General features: G+C 40.3%; 3 protein-coding genes across 5 annotated transcripts; 2 read left to right on the plus strand and 1 right to left on the minus strand.

Moving 5' to 3' along the window:
* The first annotated feature begins 4,254 nt into the window (after positions 1–4,254).
* SWI2 (switch 2) lies at positions 4,255–9,501 on the plus strand. Its single transcript, XM_022293994.2, has 8 exons — positions 4,255–4,789; positions 5,504–5,610; positions 6,088–7,003; positions 7,494–7,741; positions 7,924–8,050; positions 8,127–8,402; positions 8,478–8,748; positions 9,014–9,501. Exons 1-8 carry the CDS (start codon positions 4,400–4,402, stop codon positions 9,334–9,336), a joined length of 2,658 nt encoding a protein of 885 aa, XP_022149686.1. The 5' UTR covers positions 4,255–4,399; the 3' UTR covers positions 9,337–9,501.
* On the minus strand, positions 9,472–13,774 carry LOC111018055 (Prefoldin chaperone subunit family protein). Of its 2 annotated transcripts, none has more exons than XM_022293998.2 (11): positions 13,330–13,774; positions 12,518–12,841; positions 12,323–12,382; positions 11,749–11,916; positions 11,496–11,562; positions 10,849–11,075; positions 10,613–10,711; positions 10,464–10,497; positions 10,128–10,249; positions 9,885–9,965; positions 9,472–9,787 (listed from the first exon to the last, which is right to left on the minus strand). In XM_022293998.2, exons 2-11 carry the CDS (start codon positions 12,722–12,724, stop codon positions 9,731–9,733), a joined length of 1,122 nt encoding a protein of 373 aa, XP_022149690.1. In that variant the 5' UTR covers positions 12,725–12,841; positions 13,330–13,774; the 3' UTR covers positions 9,472–9,730. The 2 variants fall into 2 exon arrangements, with proteins under 2 accessions (XP_022149690.1, XP_022149689.1); XM_022293997.2 differs by having other exon boundaries at positions 10,128–10,252; positions 13,330–13,762.
* Positions 13,775–13,913: 139 nt separating this feature from the next.
* LOC111018054 (transmembrane E3 ubiquitin-protein ligase FLY2) lies at positions 13,914–22,266 on the plus strand. 2 transcript variants are annotated; one of them, XM_088120504.1, is made up of 15 exons: positions 13,914–14,375; positions 15,198–15,270; positions 15,751–15,878; positions 16,513–16,628; positions 16,912–16,972; positions 17,082–17,148; positions 17,222–17,299; positions 18,715–18,875; positions 18,985–19,044; positions 19,219–19,312; positions 20,668–20,835; positions 21,092–21,420; positions 21,530–21,643; positions 21,730–21,904; positions 21,997–22,266. In XM_088120504.1, the coding sequence occupies exons 1-14, from the start codon at positions 14,217–14,219 to the stop codon at positions 21,829–21,831; spliced, it is 1,710 nt and encodes a 569-aa protein (XP_087976630.1). In that variant the 5' UTR covers positions 13,914–14,216; the 3' UTR covers positions 21,832–21,904; positions 21,997–22,266. The 2 variants fall into 2 exon arrangements, with proteins under 2 accessions (XP_087976630.1, XP_022149687.1); XM_022293995.2 differs by having other exon boundaries at positions 13,915–14,375; positions 22,014–22,266.
* Positions 22,267–22,541: the final 275 nt, after the last annotated feature.

A 22,541-nucleotide genomic window follows, 5' to 3' on the forward strand; every position in this document is an offset into this window, starting at 1 on the left:
AGCTGCTCCTCAACCTCGACTTGTTGGAAGAAAGAAGAGCGATGGCCCAGCTACGCCTGGCGGAATATCAGGGCAGAATGGCCAGACATTACAACGCCCGCGTTCGACCTCGGACCTTTCAGGTCGGACATCTGGTCTTAAGGAGGGTCCAAACCCATGTGGGTGCTCTTGACCCGACCTGGGAGGGGCCGTTTGAGGTCAAGGGCATAGTCCGACCTGGGACGTACATATTGGTCGATCTGAAAGGAGACGTCCTCGCGCACCCGTGGAACGCGGAGCACCTGAAGCGTTATTATCCTTGAAATGCCAAAAGGGTTTTCAATGGATCTGTAAAAACTGTTTCAAAAGAATTATGATCGGAATAAATGTGATGATTTAATTTCATGATTCCGACTTCGACCAGAAATTAAATGGGGGCCACGGACTCCCACACGATCACGTTCCAGCAGTCGGTTAAAATCCAATCCTCCAAAACCTAAGGGTACGAGGTGCGATGCCAAAACCACTGACGAACTTAAAATTCAAACCTTCAAGGTAAAGGGACGATGTGAAAAGTTCAAAATGGTCAAGCCTCCGAACTTGAGGGTACAGGTGCGATATGAAGAACAGCTACGGACTTAGGATTTTAGCCTTTTAACGTTTTTAAGTTAAGGGTGCGATGTTAAAAAGTCCAGAGTTGGTGCAATGCATTGAACACTAGACAGAGATTCAAATTCAAACTTTCAATTATTTTAATTGAAGGTGCGATCTCAAAAGTAAGAGGTGCAAGGTGACATTGGCTGCAGTTCGGAGAAAAAGCAAAGAAAGGAAAGATGTTGCCAACACCAAAGTAAAAACGAACAAAGCTTCTTCATTAAATGGAGAGCAGAGCCAAGGCTTATAGACCTTGCAGCTCTGCCCTGACACTTACAAACAAAAAAAGAGAAGAAAGAAAGCGAAAAGCCTCTTGAAGGGTGGTCGCCTAAGAGCCTGCTTGAGGAGCGCCTGCTTGAGGAGCGCCCTCTTGAGTGGTGCCGACCTGATCCTCTTCGAGGTCGGAGTAGTCAGAGTCCAGATCTCTGTTGTACTTATCCACCAACGCTCGGGGGCCAGGGGCGCTGCTAGGCCCAGACGCCCACTGCTCAGCGTACCTCTTCTTCAGACCACCGAGATCGATCTGAAGGTCAGGCATGTCGGAAGCAATGCCCTTCATGAGAAACTTGAAGCCCGCGTCAGAGAAGTCTTTGGCAAATCCATCGAAGTCAGGATGTTGCCTAAACGATTCCTCCAATAAGGCTCCATTGCTGAGACGCTCCTTCACCGTCTCCAACTCGGCAGTCGCATGCTTCAGCTCCTCCTCCTTTGCTTCAAGCGCCTGGAGCATGTCGTCCTTCTCCTTGAGGAGTTGGAACTTCTCCTTCTCCAAGCCCTTGTGATAGCATGGACAGCTCGGAGCTGGGCCTTGCGTCTGTCCTCTTCTTTCTTCAGCAGCTCGGCCTTGGCTTCCACCTCAGCCTTCAAAATTTCCACCTCGGAGTGAGCTTTCAGCAGCTCATCCTTTATGGTGGAAGAGGCAGCCTCCAAGGCAGCAGAGAACTCCTCTTTCTCCCTCGCTGCCAGAGCTTCCCTCCCATCCAGCTCGGCCTTCACGGCCAGAGCCGATTGAATGGAAGCAACAAACGCCTGAGGAAAAACACCAAGAAGAAAATTAGACCAAGCTACCTGTTAGGTAAATTGAGCAAAAATGGAGACACCAGTCTTACCTCAGCGGCGTAGTCGATGGTCCTCTACAGAACGGACCCTGGGTCACTTACAAATTTGGACGCCCTCCTTAGGCAGCGGTCCAAACTTGCAGTCGAGATGCGGGACACCTGGTCCCTCACCCCAGAACTTGACGGCTCAACTCTGAACCGTGCCGTCACGTTGGACGTCCCACCCATCTTGGCTTCAGGATCGTCCACCCGATCTGCGAAGCTCGCAGGCAGGACCCCACGAGCTCTGACCTCCAAAGGGGAGGTGGTCTTCTTCTTCTTCCTCCTTCGCTTCAGAGGGACTTCCTCCCTCACCTCCTCGCCCAAGGGCAAGACGTCCACCGCCTCGGTCTGATCCCTGGGGCGCTTCTCCCTCGAAGGACCCCCAGAAGACTCCAGCTCGATCACTGGGGTTGGATCTTTCGAGGCTGGCCCTACTACAGTAGGAGTGGCAGGTTTCGAACTCTGGGCGGCCTCAAGAGCATGGGCTCGGCCCTTGGACTTGCGTTTCACGTTACTCACGAACCCGCAAACCATGGCTGCAAAACAAAAAAAAAATCAACACAAAGTTAGAGGAAATGGAGGGGGTAGCAAGCTCGGCATACCTAATTCGGAGTTCGGCCTTGAGGATTCAATGGGCCGAACTGCAGGGTTGTAATCTAGCAGCCCGGACTCAAGCAACAGCTTGTCGGTCACCAAGGTTCCGACCTTCCTACCCCTCGGAAAATGCTCCTTGTAATATTTCAACGTGTCGAAGGAGGCTTGCGTAAGCTCGGGGACTGGTCGGATTGAAACTGCGCGAAGACAAAATCCGAGTTAGACCTGAATGACAGGAAAGAAGATCACAAAAAGTAAGAACTACTCCGTACCTAGGTTCCCAAACCTAGTGGGAACGTCAAAGAAGGAACGACCTGACTCGTCCTTTGCAAGCCATTCTCCAGAAGCGTAGAACCACTTCCTCACCCATCCCTTGATGGAGGTCGGCCCCTTAACTATACCGCATGCGCCTTTCCTTGCGCACATATAGAACCGACCAGGCTTCTTCGCTATCCTTTTCGCTTCGAAGCACGCGAGGAGTTGGTCTACGTCCAACAGCTCGGCCTCTTCACTATCCCGAGCTTGTAGCCAAAAAAGGATGGCCAAAGCGAAAATGACACCCCACCCATTGGGGGGCCACTTGAGCCGGAGCCAACCCAGTCCGGAAGAGAAATTCTTGGACAAAAGGGTGAAGGGGAAGCCTTAGGCCGTACTCAAACATTTTTAAGTAGAGAGTGACCCATCCCTCTGGAGGATTGTCAGCTCTCTCCCCCTCCTCCGGAATCCTAAGGAGGATGTTCTCAGGGATAGCGAACCCCTTACGAAGGGATCCGAGGTAGTGCTCAGGTATCCTAGAAGGGTATTCCAAACCCTGACCCAAGGTGGAGGCATCACTATCCTCCCCGTCATCGGAGAACCTAAAGTTTTCTATCTCCTCGAGCTCGGACTCTAACCTACGAGCTAAATCCTCATCGGATCCTAAGTTACTGCTAAAAGAGGACGACATGGCAACTACGTTCGAAAGAGAAAGTGAGGGAAGAGACCGACCTACCAAGAGTTCGAGCTGCCTTCAGATCGAACTCCAAGAATTCAGGAAACGTAAGGTATGACCTGAAGGGTTGGGGGTATTTATAGCTCGTCGGAAAAATTTCCCCACCGTACATGTGTAATCAACGAGCGGCTAGGATCCTCCCTAAGATCCGAAGCGTTGGAATATTTGAATATTCCGACGATAAATCCACCGCAACGGTTATATTTTCCCACGAATAGGAAGTCGCCACGCGTCCAAAGCAAGTCGAATGAACTTCTCTGCCAGGTCGAGGTCGGACCAGACAGAAAGGGGGCCAATGTTTAGGGAAGAGAATACCCTGGACACGTGGAGGACCCCTATTGGTGCTCCAAGATGACTCATGAGTCATGCCCAGCTTGGACGGCCGAGATCACCACCACTAGCGTTGACAGATGCTAAGTATGAGGGCCGAGGTGAACCTGGCCGAGGTCCAACCTACCGGGAAGCTCGGTGGGGGCCGATGTGAGCTATTGTCTGCGGCGTGATTATCGGGTGTAACCGTCGGTCCCGAGATTACCGGGTGTAACCGACGGTCCCGAGATTACCGGGTGTAACCGTCGCGAGATTAGCGGGACTACCACCCATAAGTAGAGGACCTCACTCCGCGATCAGGTACGACGATTTCTGACCTCGAACTAAACTGGGAATCCGACCTATACTGACTTGATCGTCGGAGTGCTCACCTTTTTGTGCAGGTCCGCCCAAGTATTCAGATCGGTCCGGAGGCCGAGTTCGAGCTGCAATCTGAAATACACTCTTGTGCATATCCTTGCATAAACAATGCTAAATTTAGGAAGTAAATTTATAATTGAGCTCATAATAAATTTGAATTCTAAAAAAAATTTGTAGAAGTAGAAAAGAGACAGTAAAAGAAATCGTGACTTGAAGATGCAATCTTAAGAAATTCAAAATAAAGTAGCGTCGGGAAAGCGCCATCCGATGTGGCAGCCAAGACTGGTTTGGCGGTTGTTCGGTGTTGATCGACGCAGCGATGAAAAAATTTGGTTCATGAATCTGAAATCAAGAATCAAGGGATCGTCTCTCCCGAAGTCAAATCATTTTCATGTCGTTTCAGAGTTTGAAAGATACCCTAAAACCCTGCAAAAGCCTCTCGACATCGGCCTCTGCACCCGCTTCTCCGATTTCTTCACAACCCTCGCTCTTTCAAGGATCTGAGGTTAATTACCTTAGAAAACCCCCCAAATCCTCTCTCTCTCTGCAGCTCCTGCGCCTACAAGATTCCTTTCCTCCGCCTGAGAATCGAACGCACTGTCAAAACCAGCGGACCCAGATTAGGGTTGAGAAAGGGGAAGGGGAAGAGGAGGAGAATGTGGTGGAAGAGCAAGAACCAGACGTGTTGAGGAGATGCCAATTGGGCCAGTTTCAATTTGATCATACAGGACCATTTGAGCCGTTGATTTTGTCGTCTGAGGGTGATATTCCGCTCATACAGGTCTTCCTTCTTTTCCATTCCTTTTAAGCAAATGGAAGTTTTTCGTCTTGTAATGAAGAAAGACCTACAAATGGTCTTCTGTTGGATGGCAATTAATTCTGAGCAGAGGGGAGTGGGCTGGGATATGAGGAGCTATAGGCTACTTCTGAAGTTGCTAAAAGGAATTTTAACATATTCATTAGATCAGCGGGTGCAAGGTTTGGCAAAATTGCTAACTTTATCCCCCTGATTGATGGAGTTTTTGTTTACTGTATTCCGTTTTTTTTTTTTATTTAAAAGTAATTGTTTTTTTTCCCTTTCTAAATATACTTGGTCAAATTTAAATAATAAGATACACATTTTTTAAAACTCTTTTTTCTTTTGAAGCTCAACCAGGGTGTGGATTAAAACTTCTGAAAAATTCTTGCTTAGCATATGAAATGTCCTGATTTAGTAGACAACTTAGCCAATGGTTTAGGGCGATCTTTCCCTTTGGATTTTAGATTTTCCATATGATTATGTTTGAAGACAACTAGATTGTTTTTACTAGTTTGTATTGAAGTTACTCTTAATCTGTTCCCCAGTGTTCATTAGAATTTATTTTTTCTGTATTTTTGACCACATTTGATGCAATGCTAGTTCCTGGTTTGAATTAAGTTTACTACTAGGTGAAGCTCTAAAGACTAAATGAATCTTTTATTGTTTTCTCGTATTTTTGGCTTTGATTGGTTGCAGGTGCCTCCATCTATCAATTGTAGGTTACTTGAACATCAAAGAGAAGGTGTAAAATTCTTGTATGGTTTATACAAGAACGGCCATGGAGGCATTCTTGGAGATGACATGTATGTATAAATATATCAAACGAAAGTTTCTCGACTTAGTTCTTTATTTTTCATGTATACTTCAAGGTTTCAATAATGCCTCTGTGATCTGATATGCTCCACGTTTCAGTTGAAATTGTTGTTTTCATGCGACCTTTCCATTCTCTTGGAAAAGGAATGAAAATGTAGACGTCCCAAGAGACACGTATTAAAACATGTCGATGAATGAGGAAGTACTTGAAATAATTTAGATTTAGAAGTATCTAACTTTTAACTGTTATAACAAAACTTAGACTTACGTAGTTGCTTGTTAGATCCTAATGTTTAATTAATTACACATGTACTTTCTGTACTTTGTCAATGGTACCTATGTGGGTCGTATCTTGCAAATTTTACTTTCTTGTGTGAAGTAAATTTTGTCAATGGAACCTATGTACTTTCTGTTCATAATTCTGGTGCTACAACGTAATTGTTCCTCGTATTCTGAAATGTGATCAGGGGGCTTGGAAAGACTATTCAAACTATTGCTTTCTTGGCTGCGGTGTATGCAAAAGATGGAGATGGAATCCAGAAGGAAAATTATGGAAAGAAAAAGGGTCCTGTATTAATAGTGTGCCCCACTTCAGTAATCCATAACTGGGAGAATGAATTCTCCAAATGGGCCAACTTCAGTGTTGCAGTCTACCATGGGGCGAACCGCGAGTCAATTTACGATAAACTAGAAGCAGGTACTATGGAGATACTTATCACTAGCTTTGATACATACAGAATCCATGGTGGCATTCTGTCAGAGATCAAATGGGAGATTTTGATTGTCGATGAGGCTCACCGACTTAAGAATGAAAAAGCGAAACTCTATAGCGCATGTGCAGGAATAAAAACCTTGAAGCGCTTTGGTCTAACTGGAACTATAATGCAGAATAAAATTATGGAACTATTTAATCTCTTTGATTTGGTGGCACCTGGATCCTTAGGTACTCGGGAGCACTTTCGTGAATTCTATGATGAACCTCTTAAGCATGGCCAAAGGTCAACTGCTCCTGAAAGATTTGTACGGATTGCAGATAAGAGAAAACAGCATTTGGCTGCAGTTCTTCATAAATATATGCTAAGAAGGACAAAGCAAGAGACTATTGGGCATCTTATGCTGGGAAAGGAAGATAATGTCGTCTTCTGCGCCATGAGTGAACTACAAAAACGGGTTTATCGAAGAATGTTACAACTGCCAGATATCCAATGCCTTATCAATAAAGATCTTCCTTGTAGCTGTGGTAGCCCTCTCACCCAAGCTGAGTGTTGCAAAAGGACCGTGCCAGATGGAATCATCTGGCCTTACCTTCATAGAGACAACCCAGAGGGTTGTGAGTCATGCCCCTTCTGTATTGTTCTTCCTTGCCTTGTCAAGCTTCAACAGGTAATGTTTTCTCTTTTCTGATATGAAATGAGAAACTATATTATGAGTACATAGTTCACTGAAGTATTAGGTACGATGAGAAGTCCCATGTAATATTGCCCATAAATTACAATCTACAACACATAGGCTTTAACTATGTGCTTCTTGTAACATTCCTTGTGCTTCCTTAACATCAAAAGTTATCTATAGGAGAATGTGCATTTTCTTCTTGAAATGAGAACTAACTGGATGAAATCTTAGATGTCATATTGGTGGATAATTTTGATAACATTTTGTTGAACACATTGTAGTTACTGTTGGTGCGTTGAGAACATTTTGTTGAACAGAATAGATATTTATTTGTGAACTATCCTTACTTTTTACATGGTAATATAAATTCTCTATAGCTTAGCTGTTGGTGTGTTGTCACCCTACTGCTTTGAACTTCTGTATAATTTTAGATTGCTGCTGGCTATGGATATTTATTGAAATTCTTAATGGCAACTCTCAGATAAGCAATCATCTGGAGCTGATTAAACCAAATCCTAGGGATGACCCTGATAAACAAAGAAGAGATGCAGAATTTGCTTCCATGGTCTTTGGCTCTGACATCAATCTTGTTGGAGGTAGTGCCCAGAACGAGAGCTTCATGGCCCTTAGTGATGTTAGACATTGTGGTAAAATGAGAGCTTTGGAAAAATTATTTTCCTCTTGGGCTACACAGGGTGACAAGATTCTTCTATTCAGCTACTCTGTCAGGTTGTATGCCAAAATATCAATCAGACTATCATTTCACCTCTAGAAAGATCAAAAGGCTAATTTTCTAGACTTCTTTTTAACTGAAAATCTCTCTTCACCTTTTTGTTGTTTGACTGCTAGATGTTATTAGGAGTTTAGATAGGTCAACATTTCCCTCTCTGAAGTTTAATAGCCATTTTCAGGATGCTGGACATATTAGAAAAGTTTCTTGTGCGTAAAGGTTATTCCTTCTCGAGACTTGATGGCTCCACTCCGACCAACTTGCGTCAAACTCTTGTTGATGACTTCAACTCTAGTCCCAGCAAGCAGGCGAGTTCTTGAACTTAAAAATTGAACCAAAGTAGATTCAACATGTGTGAGATTCTAACATGTTTTTTTTTCTCAGGTGTTCTTAATATCTACTCGAGCTGGTGGCCTTGGATTGAACCTTGTCAGTGCGAACAGAGTGGTGATTTTTGATCCAAACTGGAATCCTGCCCAAGACTTGCAGGCACAGGACAGGTCATTTCGCTTTGGGCAGAAGCGTCACGTTGTTGTTTTCCGCCTTCTTGCTGCTGGTTCGTTAGAAGAACTTGTTTACTCGCGTCAAGTATACAAGCAGCAGTTATCCAACATTGCTGTCTCTGGGAAGATGGAGAAACGATATTTTGAAGGTGTTCAGGTAAATTCTTCATTTTAAGTTCAGAAGTATATACAAAGTTCTGCCCACTTTAACACTTGCGGTTCCCTTTTCCAGGATTGTAAAGAGTTCCAAGGTGAGCTTTTTGGCATATGCAATTTGTTCTCTGATCTATCTGATAAGCTCTTCACTAGTGAGATTATTGAGATGCATGGGGAAAAAGAAATGAAAGAAGGGCACGCCCCTAACACAAACCAGAACTCCTCCAAAGCTGGGACTTCTGTTCCTTCTGAAGAAACTGATGCAGTCAGTTCTATAGTCTCTGAACCCCGAAAGCCAACTCATTCAGGAAAGACTGCCCCCATTAAACCTACGCTTGAAGACTTGGGTAAGTTTCTCTCTGTTATCCCCTCTTGCATCTCCAGTTCTGAGCATTCATTAGTAGGTTTTCTTTCTCTTTTTTTTCTCCATTTTTTTTTCTTCCTTCTCCAATCATTTGAGATATATATATATCTGGTCATTTTATGACGGTACTCTGGGTTGGAGAACGTGTTTTTGCGTATGTTTAGACATCGTGAAATGTGGTCTTGTTTCGTCAAGATCTGAATATTTTATAACATGCAATTCTTATAATGAAGATCATCGTTTTGCAGGTGTTGTATATGCACATCGTAATGAAGACATAGTCAATAATGGACCTGGAACACAAGCAAAAATGGTCGTGCCAACAGCTCAAGATTGTGCACGCAGGCAGTGGCGCATTCCTGAGATAAAGAAAAGGAAACTGGACAGTATTAGTGAGACAGATGATTTATCTTCATCCATGGACCGAAAGAAGATCCAATACCGTAAGCTTGCAGGATTCATGGGAATGGGCGCTTTAGAATTCAGCAAATGGTTGCTATCTGCAACCCCAATGCAAAGGGAGAAAGTACTTAAAGACTACAAGAATAGAGAGAAAATACCAAATGGCTGAGTCACCCCTCCAATGTTGGCTTCGACTTAGTCTCCTTGTATAAATTTAGTGAAAATGTAGAGGCAGTGATTTCTAACTAGTAGATGATGTAGAGTGTTAGATTAGGCTATGTTGTACAGAAAATAAACTATGACATAAAATGAAATGAATGTTCTTCCTTCAAAATTGTTCCATATCTTGAATTTAATCTGTTAGTCAGAGACAGCTCATCAATCCTTCAGCCTTTTGCAATCTAAGGCACTAGTTATCCTTACCTTTCTATCTTGGTACAGTTGGAGAACCAGATCAAAGTTGTAAAGAACTCGAACGAAAATTTACCCAAACTAGCATATAAAACCAAGAACATTTGACAACAATTTCTTTTTTTATGTATGTTGTTGTAGTGTGCAGCTAGCTATCTTCTTTGCATCTTGAATCTGGATACTGGTTTTGAAGGTTGAGAACTCGAGGGCTGCCAAGACAAGAAGTAATTAGCTTTTACAACAACGAATGAACGAGCCAGAATGCTGACAATAAGAATGGTGTAAACTAAGCAATAGCAAACCTACCATCTGCAGTGGAGTTTCTGTTTCTTGTTTAGAAGTTTTGGATATAATAGGAGGCCGCTCTATAATAGATCCTGTAAAAGCCTACACAAAAGAGAAACGATACAACCATGGATTAAAAAGGCCAGAAATTATAACTTGCCTTGATTTATCTGATAACAACTCAAGATTAAGCAAGGAAAATCCATATTTTGCAACCAACGGAGCATCTAAAAGATCAGATATGATAAACAAGCTTTAAATTACCTCACTTGAAGATGGAGGCAACGTTTGATTCTTTTCTCTTGCTTCAGCAAACGTTACAGACTTTGCAGCAGAACTAGGGTTTCTCACTCGTTGAGTCGAAGAATTGTTGCCATGCAATGTGTCTTCTAGAATAAGTTATGACAGAGAAATCATTCTTAACAGTTATAGTTGGAGCAGATAAGAAATGGTGGTAAAAACGGTTTATAAATCCTATAGAAATAGTAATTATGACTAATGAGTAAGAAACATGAACTTAATGCCACACGGATATGTCAAGCTACATTTGATATTTCACAGATGTAGTTGAAAGAAGAGGTGAAGAGTCTGAAGACTAACCTCTGGCTAAAGATTGTACTGACAAACCTGTACACTGCATAATAAAATATACAAAATATAAGAATGAATGTTTGTTTTAATGAAACAATTGTATTAACTAGATAACAGAAATATCAATGCTAAAAAAGAACAAATAAGAGCTTGGTCACATTTGATGGATCGTTAGAAGCTTCTTCTTGCTGCTGATACTTGCCCAGTGGCTCTTCACTACCTATGTTTTTTTCCCTCTGCCACGGCGATGTACTCGTCTGAAAAAGTTTCAAAGATACCAATCATCAGAATTGGTTAATGGGTACATCACCAATCCATCTAGTAAGTTTGTGGATGACCATCTGTTTCTGTGAGCTTTAAACCTCCGAGTCAAGGCATCTAATCCTAACATTACCTTTGAAAATCTGAGTTCCTCATCATGAAACTTCTCTAAAGATTGATTTGAAGTTCCTTTTTCTTCCTCATCTTCTTCATCACCTTGGTTGTCGTTTCCAGCCGCAAGTTCTTCTTCCTTCTCAAGCTCATCCAATCTGGCCATTATACGGGCATACTCTTCATCTTCTTCAGTTATTTTTGCTTTATCAACTTCAGGAACACTGTGAACATCTTGCTTGTTTACTCCTGAAAAAAGAAACGTTAACAATGGCAGATGTGAGCCATGGAGTTCATATAACCAAGATATCATCGTAATTCATCAGTTTTTACCTGAGCCTACAAGTAGTTCTATTAATATCCAATAATGCTTATGATGCATACAAAAGAATGTGGGAACTCCGTAGAGTTAAGAACATTTATTCATATTTGCAATAAGGCAGACAAAGCCTCATGTCTTACAATACCAAATTGTCAGTGCAGAGATACTTCATAAACAGTACAATTGAGAGGAAGCAAATGTGGAACGTCAAATGACAGCTTGACTCACACAATTGACTCAAGACTAGCTAGTACTTCCCGGAAGAGTCTCTTAATAGTTAATACCAACTAAATCTTAAGCAAAACTTAACACGCCAACAAAAGGAGGGAAAAGATATAAGAGTCTACCTGATTCGGGTTCCCGCTCACTAGAGTTTTCCTCCACATACTCCTCTTTTATCTCAACCAGACCCTCCTGTTGGAAATATGAAATGAACATCGATAAGATTAATTTTGTGATAATCGGGCCAACATAGCTAAAGTACATTTTCCTAGCTTCTAGTTCTAGGTAAAGCTCGTCGTCTAGAGAATTTTGTAAATTTTTTTTTTCTTTTACCCATAAGGCAACTAGAGTTATGGCCTTATGAGAATCTAAACTTACTGCAGCTTCAGATGCAGTAGCATCAAAAAATGAGGCCTCAGCTTTAAGATCGTCCATCATGGCCTTCAGAGAATCAACTTGAGAATCCAAAGCTTTACCTCTCCTTTTCAAGATCTCGACTGCTTGTTTGGATGTTCTCTCAGCATAATAACCTTCTCCAAGAAGAACCTGCACTTGGATTTAAGTCTGGCTCTCAACTCGATGTCTTGACAAGAAAAACTCCCCACATATTCTGTCCAGAAAACTCAGCATAAACATTTCCAATTTAGTGATCAAAACCTAAACGGTGATCTTATGTCGCCCATAAATGTTCTCTTTTCGCTTAATTTTGCAACTCAGCATAAACATTTACAGATGTACTCAGAGAGTAATATGAGTCGTTTGGCTATGGAAAAAAGAAGAATGATAGAAACCAATCCCATGTGCTTCACTGAAATAAACAGCTACTTCTTGAAAAGCAACAGGAATATCTACATTAAGAACCCATGGGCGAATTATATCCTGACCCTTCTCATCGATGAAATAGAAAATAAGTTTCCAAGAAACTAGTTCTTTGAGCGTACGAATGCATTACCAGAAACTCGTTGGTATGAATCAAACGCCCAGGGAAAAACGCTGCCTTCCCAAATGGAACCTACCAAATAACCACAGTGAACCACCAAAAACAACTCATCAAATGATCAACACAATCTCAATCGAACATAAAAATTGGAGCACAAATAACTGTAAAAACGCTCAACACCCAATATAAGGGAAGAAGCAAAGGTACCATAACTTCATGGTAGAGCTCTTCAGGTAATTTCTGGACGAGGTTGATCAGGTTAGCGTTATCAGAGATGAAACCTCGGAGACAGTCAAGCTCCTTCTGTTTCTCAGAAAGCGTATCTTGGACACGCGCCGCTGCCTTGTGTGCATCCTCGGCGGGAAACAAGGAGGACAGAGACGTCACCGTTCCCTTCGCTCCTCCGGCTTCCATGGTCACACCGCTGCCTTGCGAGACTCGAGTCTAGTCCAAGAGCGAGTAAAAATAACAGGGTCGCTCTAAATTGGTCGACCCAAATTCTGGTCCGAACCCGAGTAGCTGTGTTTATACCTTTTAAAAGATCGAAATGTCATTTCCATGCCCAGAACCAATACCCACCGTACTATAAGACATTTTACAAAACAATTTATAAATAAAACGCGAAACTTTCTTTAATAATTGTATCATTTAGATTAAGAAAGCAAAGGTTTTGGATTCCCAGAGAACATTGTCTATCAAGTTCAATTAGGGGTTGGCCTGGGTGGAAAGATTTTTTGGACCAACTCGAATTGGGTGGTTCAGTGACCCGATAGAACCGAATTTATTGGACAACCCAACCCAACACGGTCCCGGGTTGTTTTTCTTTTCCTTCTTTTTTAGGTGTACAATCATTAGGAAAAAAAATACCCCAAACTGAAAATTTTCTAATGAGATGAAAGAGATATGAAGATGATCCAAGAATGAGAGATATTGGGGCAAGATTTGGAACAGAACATGGTGAGGTTGGGTTCAATTGCTTTTTTTTAACCATATTGCAAAAAAAAAAAAAAATCACGCACATGAAGAACAGCGGCGACGGTGGAGGAACAGCAGCAACGGTGGAAGGACAGCCGCGATGGGAGATGGACGGGAAACGAACAGGAACGGCCAACGGCGGAAATAAATCGTAAGTGTGAGAGATGGTGAGATCGAGATTGAGAAGAGATAAGATTGGGCGAGACTGAGAGAGGTGAGATTGAGATTTGAGAGAAGAGAGAGACTAGAGAGTGATCGAGAACCGGGTGGTGGAGGCCGTGAGATCCAGAGGCGAATGCTGAAGAGGCGGCAGTGAAGTGAGAGAAATAATAAGAAAACCTAATTACAAAACCCTAACATATATATACCGGTTCGGTCTGCTTGAACCGAACTAATCGATTCTTAATTTCTTTAACCCAACCCAAATCGAAAACTTATCTAACCGTCGGTTGGGTTCTTCGAATTCTTCGGATGGTCGGATTTTTTCCTAAAGTCAACCATTAGCAGCCTGCCTCTAATCCATCCAGCTTCGCATCAACAAAAACACGCACGCGAGCTCTTTTGTCCAGAATGCGTAAATTAATTATTGAATAAAATAATTGTATTTTTGTACAGGGTTCGACTGTACTATTTGGCATTTGTTTATAAGTATAGCTGGATCAGCGGCATCCGGTGAACCAGGGCTTCCGATTTTGCTTTTGCTTGAGAAGGTTAATTAGTCGTTCAGCTTTCACCATCTGTATCCGATTGTGGGTGTCGTGCTTCTTGGTAGTTCTTGTGGTTGACTCAAATTGAAGCAATCGAGTTCTCTTTTAAGCTCTGTGCTCAAATGGGTTTTGTTGTATTTCTCTGGGATTTCTGTTGTCGATTCGAAACACTGGGATTTATGGTTAATAATTGGAGTTGAATTTTGGGCATTATTTTTCCTGATATGGTGAGCAGAGGACGTTTTGGTTTTTCGGAGTGCCAGAGAAGATTAGGAAATTTTTCCCGAACTGTTTTTGCTCTGTGGGCTTTTCATTTTTTGGTTTCCCAGCCTGTGGATGGTCTGAGACCATTGCGGGAGAGGGCTCGGTCATGGGGCGATGAGGTTGGTAGTGTTCACTTTTTTTTTTCTTCTTTATTTTAATGGTTTAGTTCATTGATTCTGGTTAATGTTCTTGATCAATTTGGTGAAAATTAGTATAGTTTCGTGTATTGTTATTTAAGTATTTTTTAGCCGTATCATTTTTGGTTTAATCAGTCGGTGTACAATATACGGTGCAATTTGACTCGATTTCATGAGCTTCAGATGATTCCGGCTTTCTTTGAAATGTCTCAATAAGCTGTAAAAGCATGAGCAAGAGAGATTTTTTTTCCCCTCAAAATAACTTTTGGGTGACTTGCTACGAACACCATATCCCCATTGAAGTAGTTGCCGTTATCCATAAATTAGAAAGTAGCTGAGATTCATGCTCGAACAATATTTGGACGTGGCAATGGGAAAGTGGCAACGTGCTGAACTTTGTTATACGAAATTTGGAAACACATTGTCAATTTTAAAGACTTAGCTCAACTGTAGTAGAAAGCATTTTTTAGCCTCAGGCACGCGATTAGGTGATGCCATTCCACAAATTGTAATGGATTATTGTTTCTCCTCTTTAGCCTCTATTGCTAGGATTTCATTTCGTTTTTAGCATTTAGCTCCTCGATTTATTTCGGTTGAAACTCTTCCTTTTAGTTCAGTTGTTCAACATTTTATTTTATCCAATTCCTCATGTTTAGTTGTCAGTCAAATTTCTATTCCATTTGATCCTGATAGTTGCACCCTTTTTATGATCAGATTTTGAATCTGTAACTGTGAAAAATATTGGTCAACTTTGTTAATATGTTATTCTGATACCTTTTTATTTGTTTTTTTTTTCTTTTGCAGTGGTTGTTCGTAAGAAAAGATAAGAGTGATTTGGGTCCATTTTCTGAATGGAATATTACGGGAACGTATAGAGGTTTGTACTCATCCATCATGGCCAGATGTTCTTCTTGTTATCAAGTTTTAAACTTGAGCTACTTCATTATTTTTACATGATTTTGTCTTGTGTGGTAAATGTTTGAACTCACTTGTGTCAAGTTTAATATGTATCGCCTTACGTAGTCACTATAAATCATTTGGGAATATTTCTTGCAGAAAATTTGCTGTGCTTGATGATTTTTATTTCTTACTTCCGTCCAAATTTGAGGAGAAAAATCAAATTTTCATCAAGAACAATGAAACAAAAAAGAGGGCATACAAAAAAACAGTCCAACAAAAGGGAGCCGAACTAAAAAAATGGGCTCCAATCAAGTTTCTTATTTTCGTCCAACTAAACTACCACTATATTACTTGCAAAAAGTGCAAATAGAATGGGTTTAATGGGGACTATATTTCTTACGCCAATTGGCGACTATCTAAAAAGTACTAAGTTTGTGCATGGAAATGTGAATTGCAGGCAGTTGGAGTTTTCTAGATTCCACAAATAACTCTTCCAGGTTTCCAGATTTCAGAAATTCCAATGGCAATTCAATCATTGAATTAATTAGTACGCCAACAAAAATATCTGGTGTACATTATGTTCAGGTGAGGCATTTGGTGAAAATATTTGACCATTCAATTTGTCATGTGTAGATGCTGTAGAGACAAATGGATTATGTATTTATGTACTTGACAAATTTAGTTACTAAGAACTTCTGGCTCTTGTACACTAGAACTTCTATGCTCTTGTTTTCCATCTTTTCTCCCGATAAATCTCTTCCACGCTGGATGGATCTTTTTCATTCTTTTGGTATTGAACTTCCTAAAATTAGACTGGCTTTTGATTGGGTTAGCCCCTGGGAAGTTATCTCACAAATATTAACCTGGATTTCTAAGTCTGAGCCCTGTTATTCCACAACTTCCTGTCAATAGTTTCCACGTAGAAGTTTAATATTCCTACTCTACAAATCTGGTGCCATCTACTTGGTGTCCGATCAAAAAATGTCTCTTCACTTCACCCCAGTCCTATCTTCAAATTAATGTTATTACAATTTACAACTCAATAGAAACTGGCTCTATTGCATGTTGCCAATACCAATGGAAGTGTTCACTTGACATGATATTTCCTTCTTCCTTTTTTTTTTTTTTTGGGATAAGAAACTGATAATATATGTCACTTGCCATGATATTTCTGTTCTATCTGGAGCTTGTTTTATGTCTTTCAATTTGCTTTTGACAGGGGGTTGTTATTTTCCATGATGTAATTGATAATGAACATGATGTTGCTGGAGTTCAAATTAAGGTTGAGGGTGTATATATTTGGCCTTTTAGACAGCTTCGGATGGTAGCTAACAGGTAAATTTCCAGTTACTAATATTTTCGCTGTAAAATCGTCGTTCCTTAACCTGTGTCTGTGATTGCCATCTTCATATTCGATGGGTTCACTTTTTAGGACATTGCAAAGGAGGTGTGCTAAATGCTATTTCCAGTCTCTTACAGCTCATCCTCTTTTTACTGTAGTTGCGTGGTTTATTATAATGGTGATTGTTGTGTTATCATGTTGATTAAATTATTAAAGCTGTCCTGGTTTTGTTATTTCAATTTTTACAATAATCTTATTCTCATTATCTATTTACAGTGGAAAGGGAGGAGAATATAAACAAGAAGTTGACAGTATCTTATCCAATCCTTATCATCTGGTTAGACTTTCTCCTCTGAGGATGAATGTTGTTATTCTTTAAATATTACATCTGATTTCATCATGTGAAATGTCCTTACTGATGAAGCTTCTTTATAACTTCTGAACAGCTTGGAGTTTTCTCCTCCCAGGTGTTCCAAGAATCTCCACAAGATAAGATGTGGAGAAGAAGCCATTGTAATTTTCTCTCACTGGACTTCAAACCCAATTTCCACTATGTCAGTACTGAATCTATTGTTTTTCATTGCAGCACCAATTTATGAAATGGAGAAGCATTGCAATATCGAGATAGCAGCTCAAATATCACATTTCTCCTCTGCACAAAATGGTACTTGATGTCTCAGCGTATGATTCTTGCTTTCTTATATGTTGTCTTCTCCCGAGTGTGTAGCTATCCTTGTTTTACCCAGTATATAAGAACTTCCCAATAAAGTGTATTTATGCAACTTTCCATGCCAAGGTTGTAGCATTTTCTCATGTATTCAGAAAGCCTGTGGATTGCCTGGATATTACCATTAACATATAGTTGCACCAGAGATATGGCAAATTCCCTATAAGGCGGTTTCATTCCCTTGTTTACCATTTCAACGTAAGAGAAAATATGCGTCTCCAATTTTATATCAACCAAAAAGCACTTCAACCATTATACCATAAATATCAAGTATCAACATCCTTTGTGCAACCCTTCTAATCCAAGTCAATCGAAGTCTGGAAAGCTCCATTTGCCAGTAAACATGTTATAAGTCTGCAAACTTGGGCAAGCAGCTGACTTCAATCTTTCTTTTATTACCACTGAGAACCTTGAGGAAACATTTATAAGCAACTATATCAGGAGGATAAAGTTTCTTTTACATTCTTCCAGAAACATGTAACCAGCAGAACTTTTCCGGCCACAGACATTCCTTCATTAGTTCCTTGTACATAGAAACATCAGGAAGGCAACCACTGCTTGTGATGTCTTCCAGAAACTTGAAGCATTCTTCTGTTCTACCATTCTTAACAAGAGCCACAATCATGGTTGTGTAAGTCTTTGCAGAGGGAAAAGACGGAGTAGAACCAATTCTTATGCAGCTGAAGAGTTTTCCTGCGTCTTCTCTCAGCATTCCTGTTCGCAGAAGTAATCGATAGTAGTGATAAAAGTGAAATCATCAGTTGTAGCTGAGTGGGACAATCTCTTTCAATACCCTGATACCTCCTCCTATCCTAACATGCACCAACCTAAAACTGTATATCACATGTGTCTGTCCAGCATCAGTTTTCTTCACCATCTTAAACAAAAATTCAGCTTCCTAGTATCAGAATTGCAATTTCGACCACATGAACTCAAAATCAGGTTTAGTAGCATCTCTGTTTATTTCTTCAAAATCCCCAATAGAACTTCAATAGGAACAGTATTCTTGTTATTTCTCTTCATATCGTTAATGTCATAAACAATTCAATACTGCGTGACCTTGTTTCTAGTGCAATAAGGTATATAAATCATGTCACTGTGAACCTGAGGCTTATGGGCATAGTTCTCTTGATTCCCAGCTATGTAATCTGAGCCCTAATTTTTTTAATCAAAACGAAGCTGATGGAGGATCTCAAAAACTAAATCAGCACTTGACTGAAACCCACTAGGTTAAAAAGAGCATGAAACTAATGGGGAGTCCTGCAGTAGATTTCTTTACTCTTGATCTTTTCTTAAATCTTAACTTCTCTTGTTAGTCATTTTTTTTACTTCATGACTTATATACCTTGCAGTAAATGGAGAACGTGAACATTACCATATTGAAGGATTAATGGAGAGTCCTGCAGTAGACGATGATGGAGATTGCTTCTCACCCTTAGTACTAAATGCCACTTCTGTTAACATTGAGATCTACTACAACAAAGCAGTGAATTATACCTTGATGGTCACTTTTGTATCCTTTTTTTGATTCCTGGACCTTTCTCCTACATTTCTATAATGAGTGCTTTTTCTTTTTATTTGAAAATAAAATTTAGTTGGATTTCTTAACAAAATTTTATCAGGTCTCTTTCCTTCAAGTACTTCTCTTGATTCGGCAAATGGAACATAGCAACACTCAATCTGTAAGGAATTCTACTTTTAAACATTTCTCTTGGGAAATACGTATAGCTCCCATGGATTCTGATACTGGTTATGTGCCAGATATTGATACTCTACCTGTACCACTTCTTTTAAGCTATAGTTTCTGGGTCATTCAACTCGTCAATGCCTTTAACTTTGCCATCTATATCTTGCAGGGTGCAGCCAAAGTTTCAATACTAATGATCGGTCAACAGGCTATTATGGACGCTTATTTATGTCTTCTGCATTTGACAGCAGGAATATTAGTTGGTAAGTTTAAATTAAGTTATGGTTTCCAGCTTCCCTTCTGTTACTTATAATCTACGGTCTAAAATTCCTCATTAGGACTTTATTATGGAATAAAACTTCAATTGTGAAATGGCCAAAAGCCTAGTAGTAAGTGAAATTGAGAAGAACTTTACCTTGGTACCTACCCCTCTGCGACTTTCTTAGAAGTATCCTTAGGATATTGAGAGGACACTGATTCTTTAGGGAAATACACTGTGATGATTATGTTTTGAGGATTGAGAAAACTTGAAAAAGAGAGGATAGCTGGGAAGTTTTCTAGTTTGATACTCATGGAAGGAAGACTTGCATCATGTTCCTTGAAGACTGGGGCCAAGAGGGGTGGAAGAGCTTCCAAAGAATGATAGAAGGGTATTCAATGTTATTAATGCAGGTACAAGAGGAAAGAAGTGTTGCAATTGAGGCAAGGAGTGGTCTGGATGCAGACACTGTTAGTTGGGATATTGCGATAGTGATAACCAAGAAATTATTCCATCAAGATGGAGTCTGCTAGAAGGCCTTACTCAAGTCTAACAGTAGTGAAGAATATATTCAAGAGGGGAAGATACAGAATCCTATGAAAGCTATTACCATTGACAAAGAAGACTTTAGGAAGCCTCAGTAGGCTTTGAGTTTGAGACATATGGTTTAGAAAAGGAGTGATCTCCATCCCTCCTCTTCAAGTGGATATGAGGGACAATTCACGGGTAAATAGCTGAACCAACCATCATTTGATTAATGCAAGAAAATGACGGGAGTAATCGAGAAGGCCTTTCAGTTTTGGTGGGAAGGGAACTCAACCCCTGATATCCCTCCCTCCTCTTCAGGTGGATATGTCGTTGAAGCCAATTTTATACATCAAGGGCAATCGGTATAATTTAGCCTAGAGATGATATCTCGGTTGTTGCTGACTGAGGCCTCTCAAGTTTTCAGGACTACTTTTGGAGAATTCCAAAATGCTAGGAGTTTGGATCCCCCATCTAAAACTGCAATACGAGAACTATGTTGATAAATCATTTCTTGTAGAATATTAATAGTACGGTGGTTTTCTGTGATCTTGTCATATTCTTGTACAGAAGAGTTTTGTAGCCTCTATTTAATTTATACTGCCACTATGGTCTATTAAGGCATATCGGTCACATAGAAGTTGAAGTTGAATTCTTCAAAAGTAGAGATCATAGTTCCTTTGCGTGTAGCAAACCTTTGTGCTCTGGATCATTTCTTGTTATAGTCATCTTTTTTGTGTAGTTTAACATTTTAGGTTAATTATCCGCTCAGAACAATTAAACTTTTTCTAGTATATCTTATTAACTGGGCTTTGCTACTGTTTTTTTCTTCAGAATCCTTATTTAATGCATTTGCAACTGCTGCATTTTTCAAGTTCGTCGTGTTCTCAATTTTTGAGATGCGATATCTTCTTGCAATATGGAAAGCCAGTAGGCCCATGAACAGTGGAGAAGGTTGGGAAACCATGAGACGTGAACTTTCAGTTCTATATAGCCGTTTCTGTGAGTATCTTATTTCAACCGAAGTTTCTTCAATCTGCATATCAAATATACCGTGTGATTTTTACTGGGAAACTCATTAATATGACCTTTTCTACAAAGAGTGCATATCACTGTAATTTTCTGCTTAAATATATTTAAGATGATGTGCATTTAATTTCATCTCTAATATTTAGGTATCGAATCATGACCATCATTTGCTTGCCGGTTCTGTTTAAATTCTTGAACCTCTTAATCAATCTTTCATGACTATCTGCAGATGGAATCCTTTTGGGAGGCATTTTTATTATGTACGAGTTGCATCGTTTTCTGAGACCAATTCTTCTCCTCATGTATTCCTTTTGGATACCTCAAATAGTCACCAACGTTGTTCGGGACTCGAGAAAACCTTTGCACATATATTACATCTTAGGCATAACTGTGACTCGGCTCGCAATTCCAATGTATGTCTTCGGCTGCCCCCACAACTTCATGCGTATCCAGCCTGACAAAACTTGGTGCATTTGTTTGGGCGTCTTTACTTCTCTCCAAGTGGCCATTCTTCTTCTTCAGCACTACCTAGGATCCCGGTGGTTCATCCCTCGTCAGGTTAGGATCGACTAATACTTTCTTGCATCTTACCCTTCGTGATGTTGTCGTGCCCCCTGCTTAAACCGGTGTATGAATTTATCATATTGCTTTTGCAAATTTGTTGCAGATTCTACCCGAGAAATATAGCTACTACCGGAGGTTAGATCAAAATGGGAACCACGCCACGGATTGTGTTATTTGTATGACCACCATAGATATTACACGCCCCAACGATTGCATGGTATGCCTGCACGAATCTTCGTTAATCTATCAGCATCCCGCTAATTTCTCATGATCAACGCTAACTCGGTGCCTCGTATCATATAGATTACACCATGTGATCATTTCTTCCATTCGGGTTGCTTACAAAGATGGATGGATATCAAGATGGAATGCCCGACTTGTCGCCGTTTGCTGCCGCCTGCCTGATTGTACCTAGTAGCATCGTATCTACATCCATTTACAATCAACTGACATTGCATTGCCTTGCCCCCAAATTTTGGTACGTATGATCTGGGTTTTGATACGAGACATTATTTTAGAAGTTCTTCAAATTCAACTGCATTGCAAATGGCTCCATCTTCATGTTTGCAGCCATTTGTTTGTCTCAGGTTGGGAAAACAAGAGCAGATTTGAAGCAGCTTTTTAAGATGTAATGTAGAGGGTTACAAAATGTGAGGCTTGGCTTCATCAACAAACTCATCCACTGGCTGATCTGTATTGTTTGTATAATGTATATCTTTTCTGTACATTGATACAATATCTGTAGTTCATTAGGGTTGTACAAGTCACTAAAATTTCTTCTTACTTAGAATCTTTGTTTTCTGTTTAAAGTAATAAAAGTTGTTTAAGTTTTAATTTGCACTGCATTGGACTCTCCCAGGGCAGGGGATCATTCTAAAAAATATATAAAAATAATAATTAAATTTTAAAAAATAAAAAATAAAAACGACATGTCCAAAATAATTACAAATTTAGCACCAGCTAAAAACATAGATACCTATACTATTAAATTATTATATTTGTAAAATATTATATTTTTTGCTATATTTATAAATATTATATAATTATCTGTCATCGATTACCATTTTAGTAACAAAAGCTTGTAACGAGTGACATTTATAATTGAATTTTTTGAA

Source organism: Momordica charantia, assembly GCF_013281855.1.
Source record: "Momordica charantia cultivar OHB3-1 chromosome 2 unlocalized genomic scaffold, Mcharantia_2.0 BLBB01000002.1, whole genome shotgun sequence".
Classification (NCBI taxonomy): domain Eukaryota; kingdom Viridiplantae; phylum Streptophyta; class Magnoliopsida; order Cucurbitales; family Cucurbitaceae; genus Momordica; species Momordica charantia.

Coding starts and splice junctions, on each gene's coding strand:
- SWI2 (XM_022293994.2), top strand. CDS start 4,400: ATGTCGTTTCAGAGTTTGAAAGATACCCTAAAACCCTGCAAAAGCCTC. Junction 8,403..8,477: donor GATATTTTGAAGGTGTTCAG/GTAAATTCTTCA, acceptor TCCCTTTTCCAG/GATTGTAAAGAGTTCCAAGG. Junction 8,749..9,013: donor ACCTACGCTTGAAGACTTGG/GTAAGTTTCTCT, acceptor ATCGTTTTGCAG/GTGTTGTATATGCACATCGT.
- LOC111018055 (XM_022293997.2), bottom strand. CDS start 12,724: ATGGAAGCCGGAGGAGCGAAGGGAACGGTGACGTCTCTGTCCTCCTTG. Junction 11,917..12,322: donor TTCATACCAACGAGTTTCTG/GTAATGCATTCG, acceptor ATCCAAGTGCAG/GTTCTTCTTGGAGAAGGTTA. Junction 9,788..9,884: donor CAGAAACTCCACTGCAGATG/GTAGGTTTGCTA, acceptor TTGTCTTGGCAG/CCCTCGAGTTCTCAACCTTC.
- LOC111018054 (XM_088120504.1), top strand. CDS start 14,217: ATGGTGAGCAGAGGACGTTTTGGTTTTTCGGAGTGCCAGAGAAGATTA. Junction 17,300..18,714: donor TTTCTCCTCTGCACAAAATG/GTACTTGATGTC, acceptor TATACCTTGCAG/TAAATGGAGAACGTGAACAT. Junction 18,876..18,984: donor ATACCTTGATGGTCACTTTT/GTATCCTTTTTT, acceptor AAATTTTATCAG/GTCTCTTTCCTTCAAGTACT.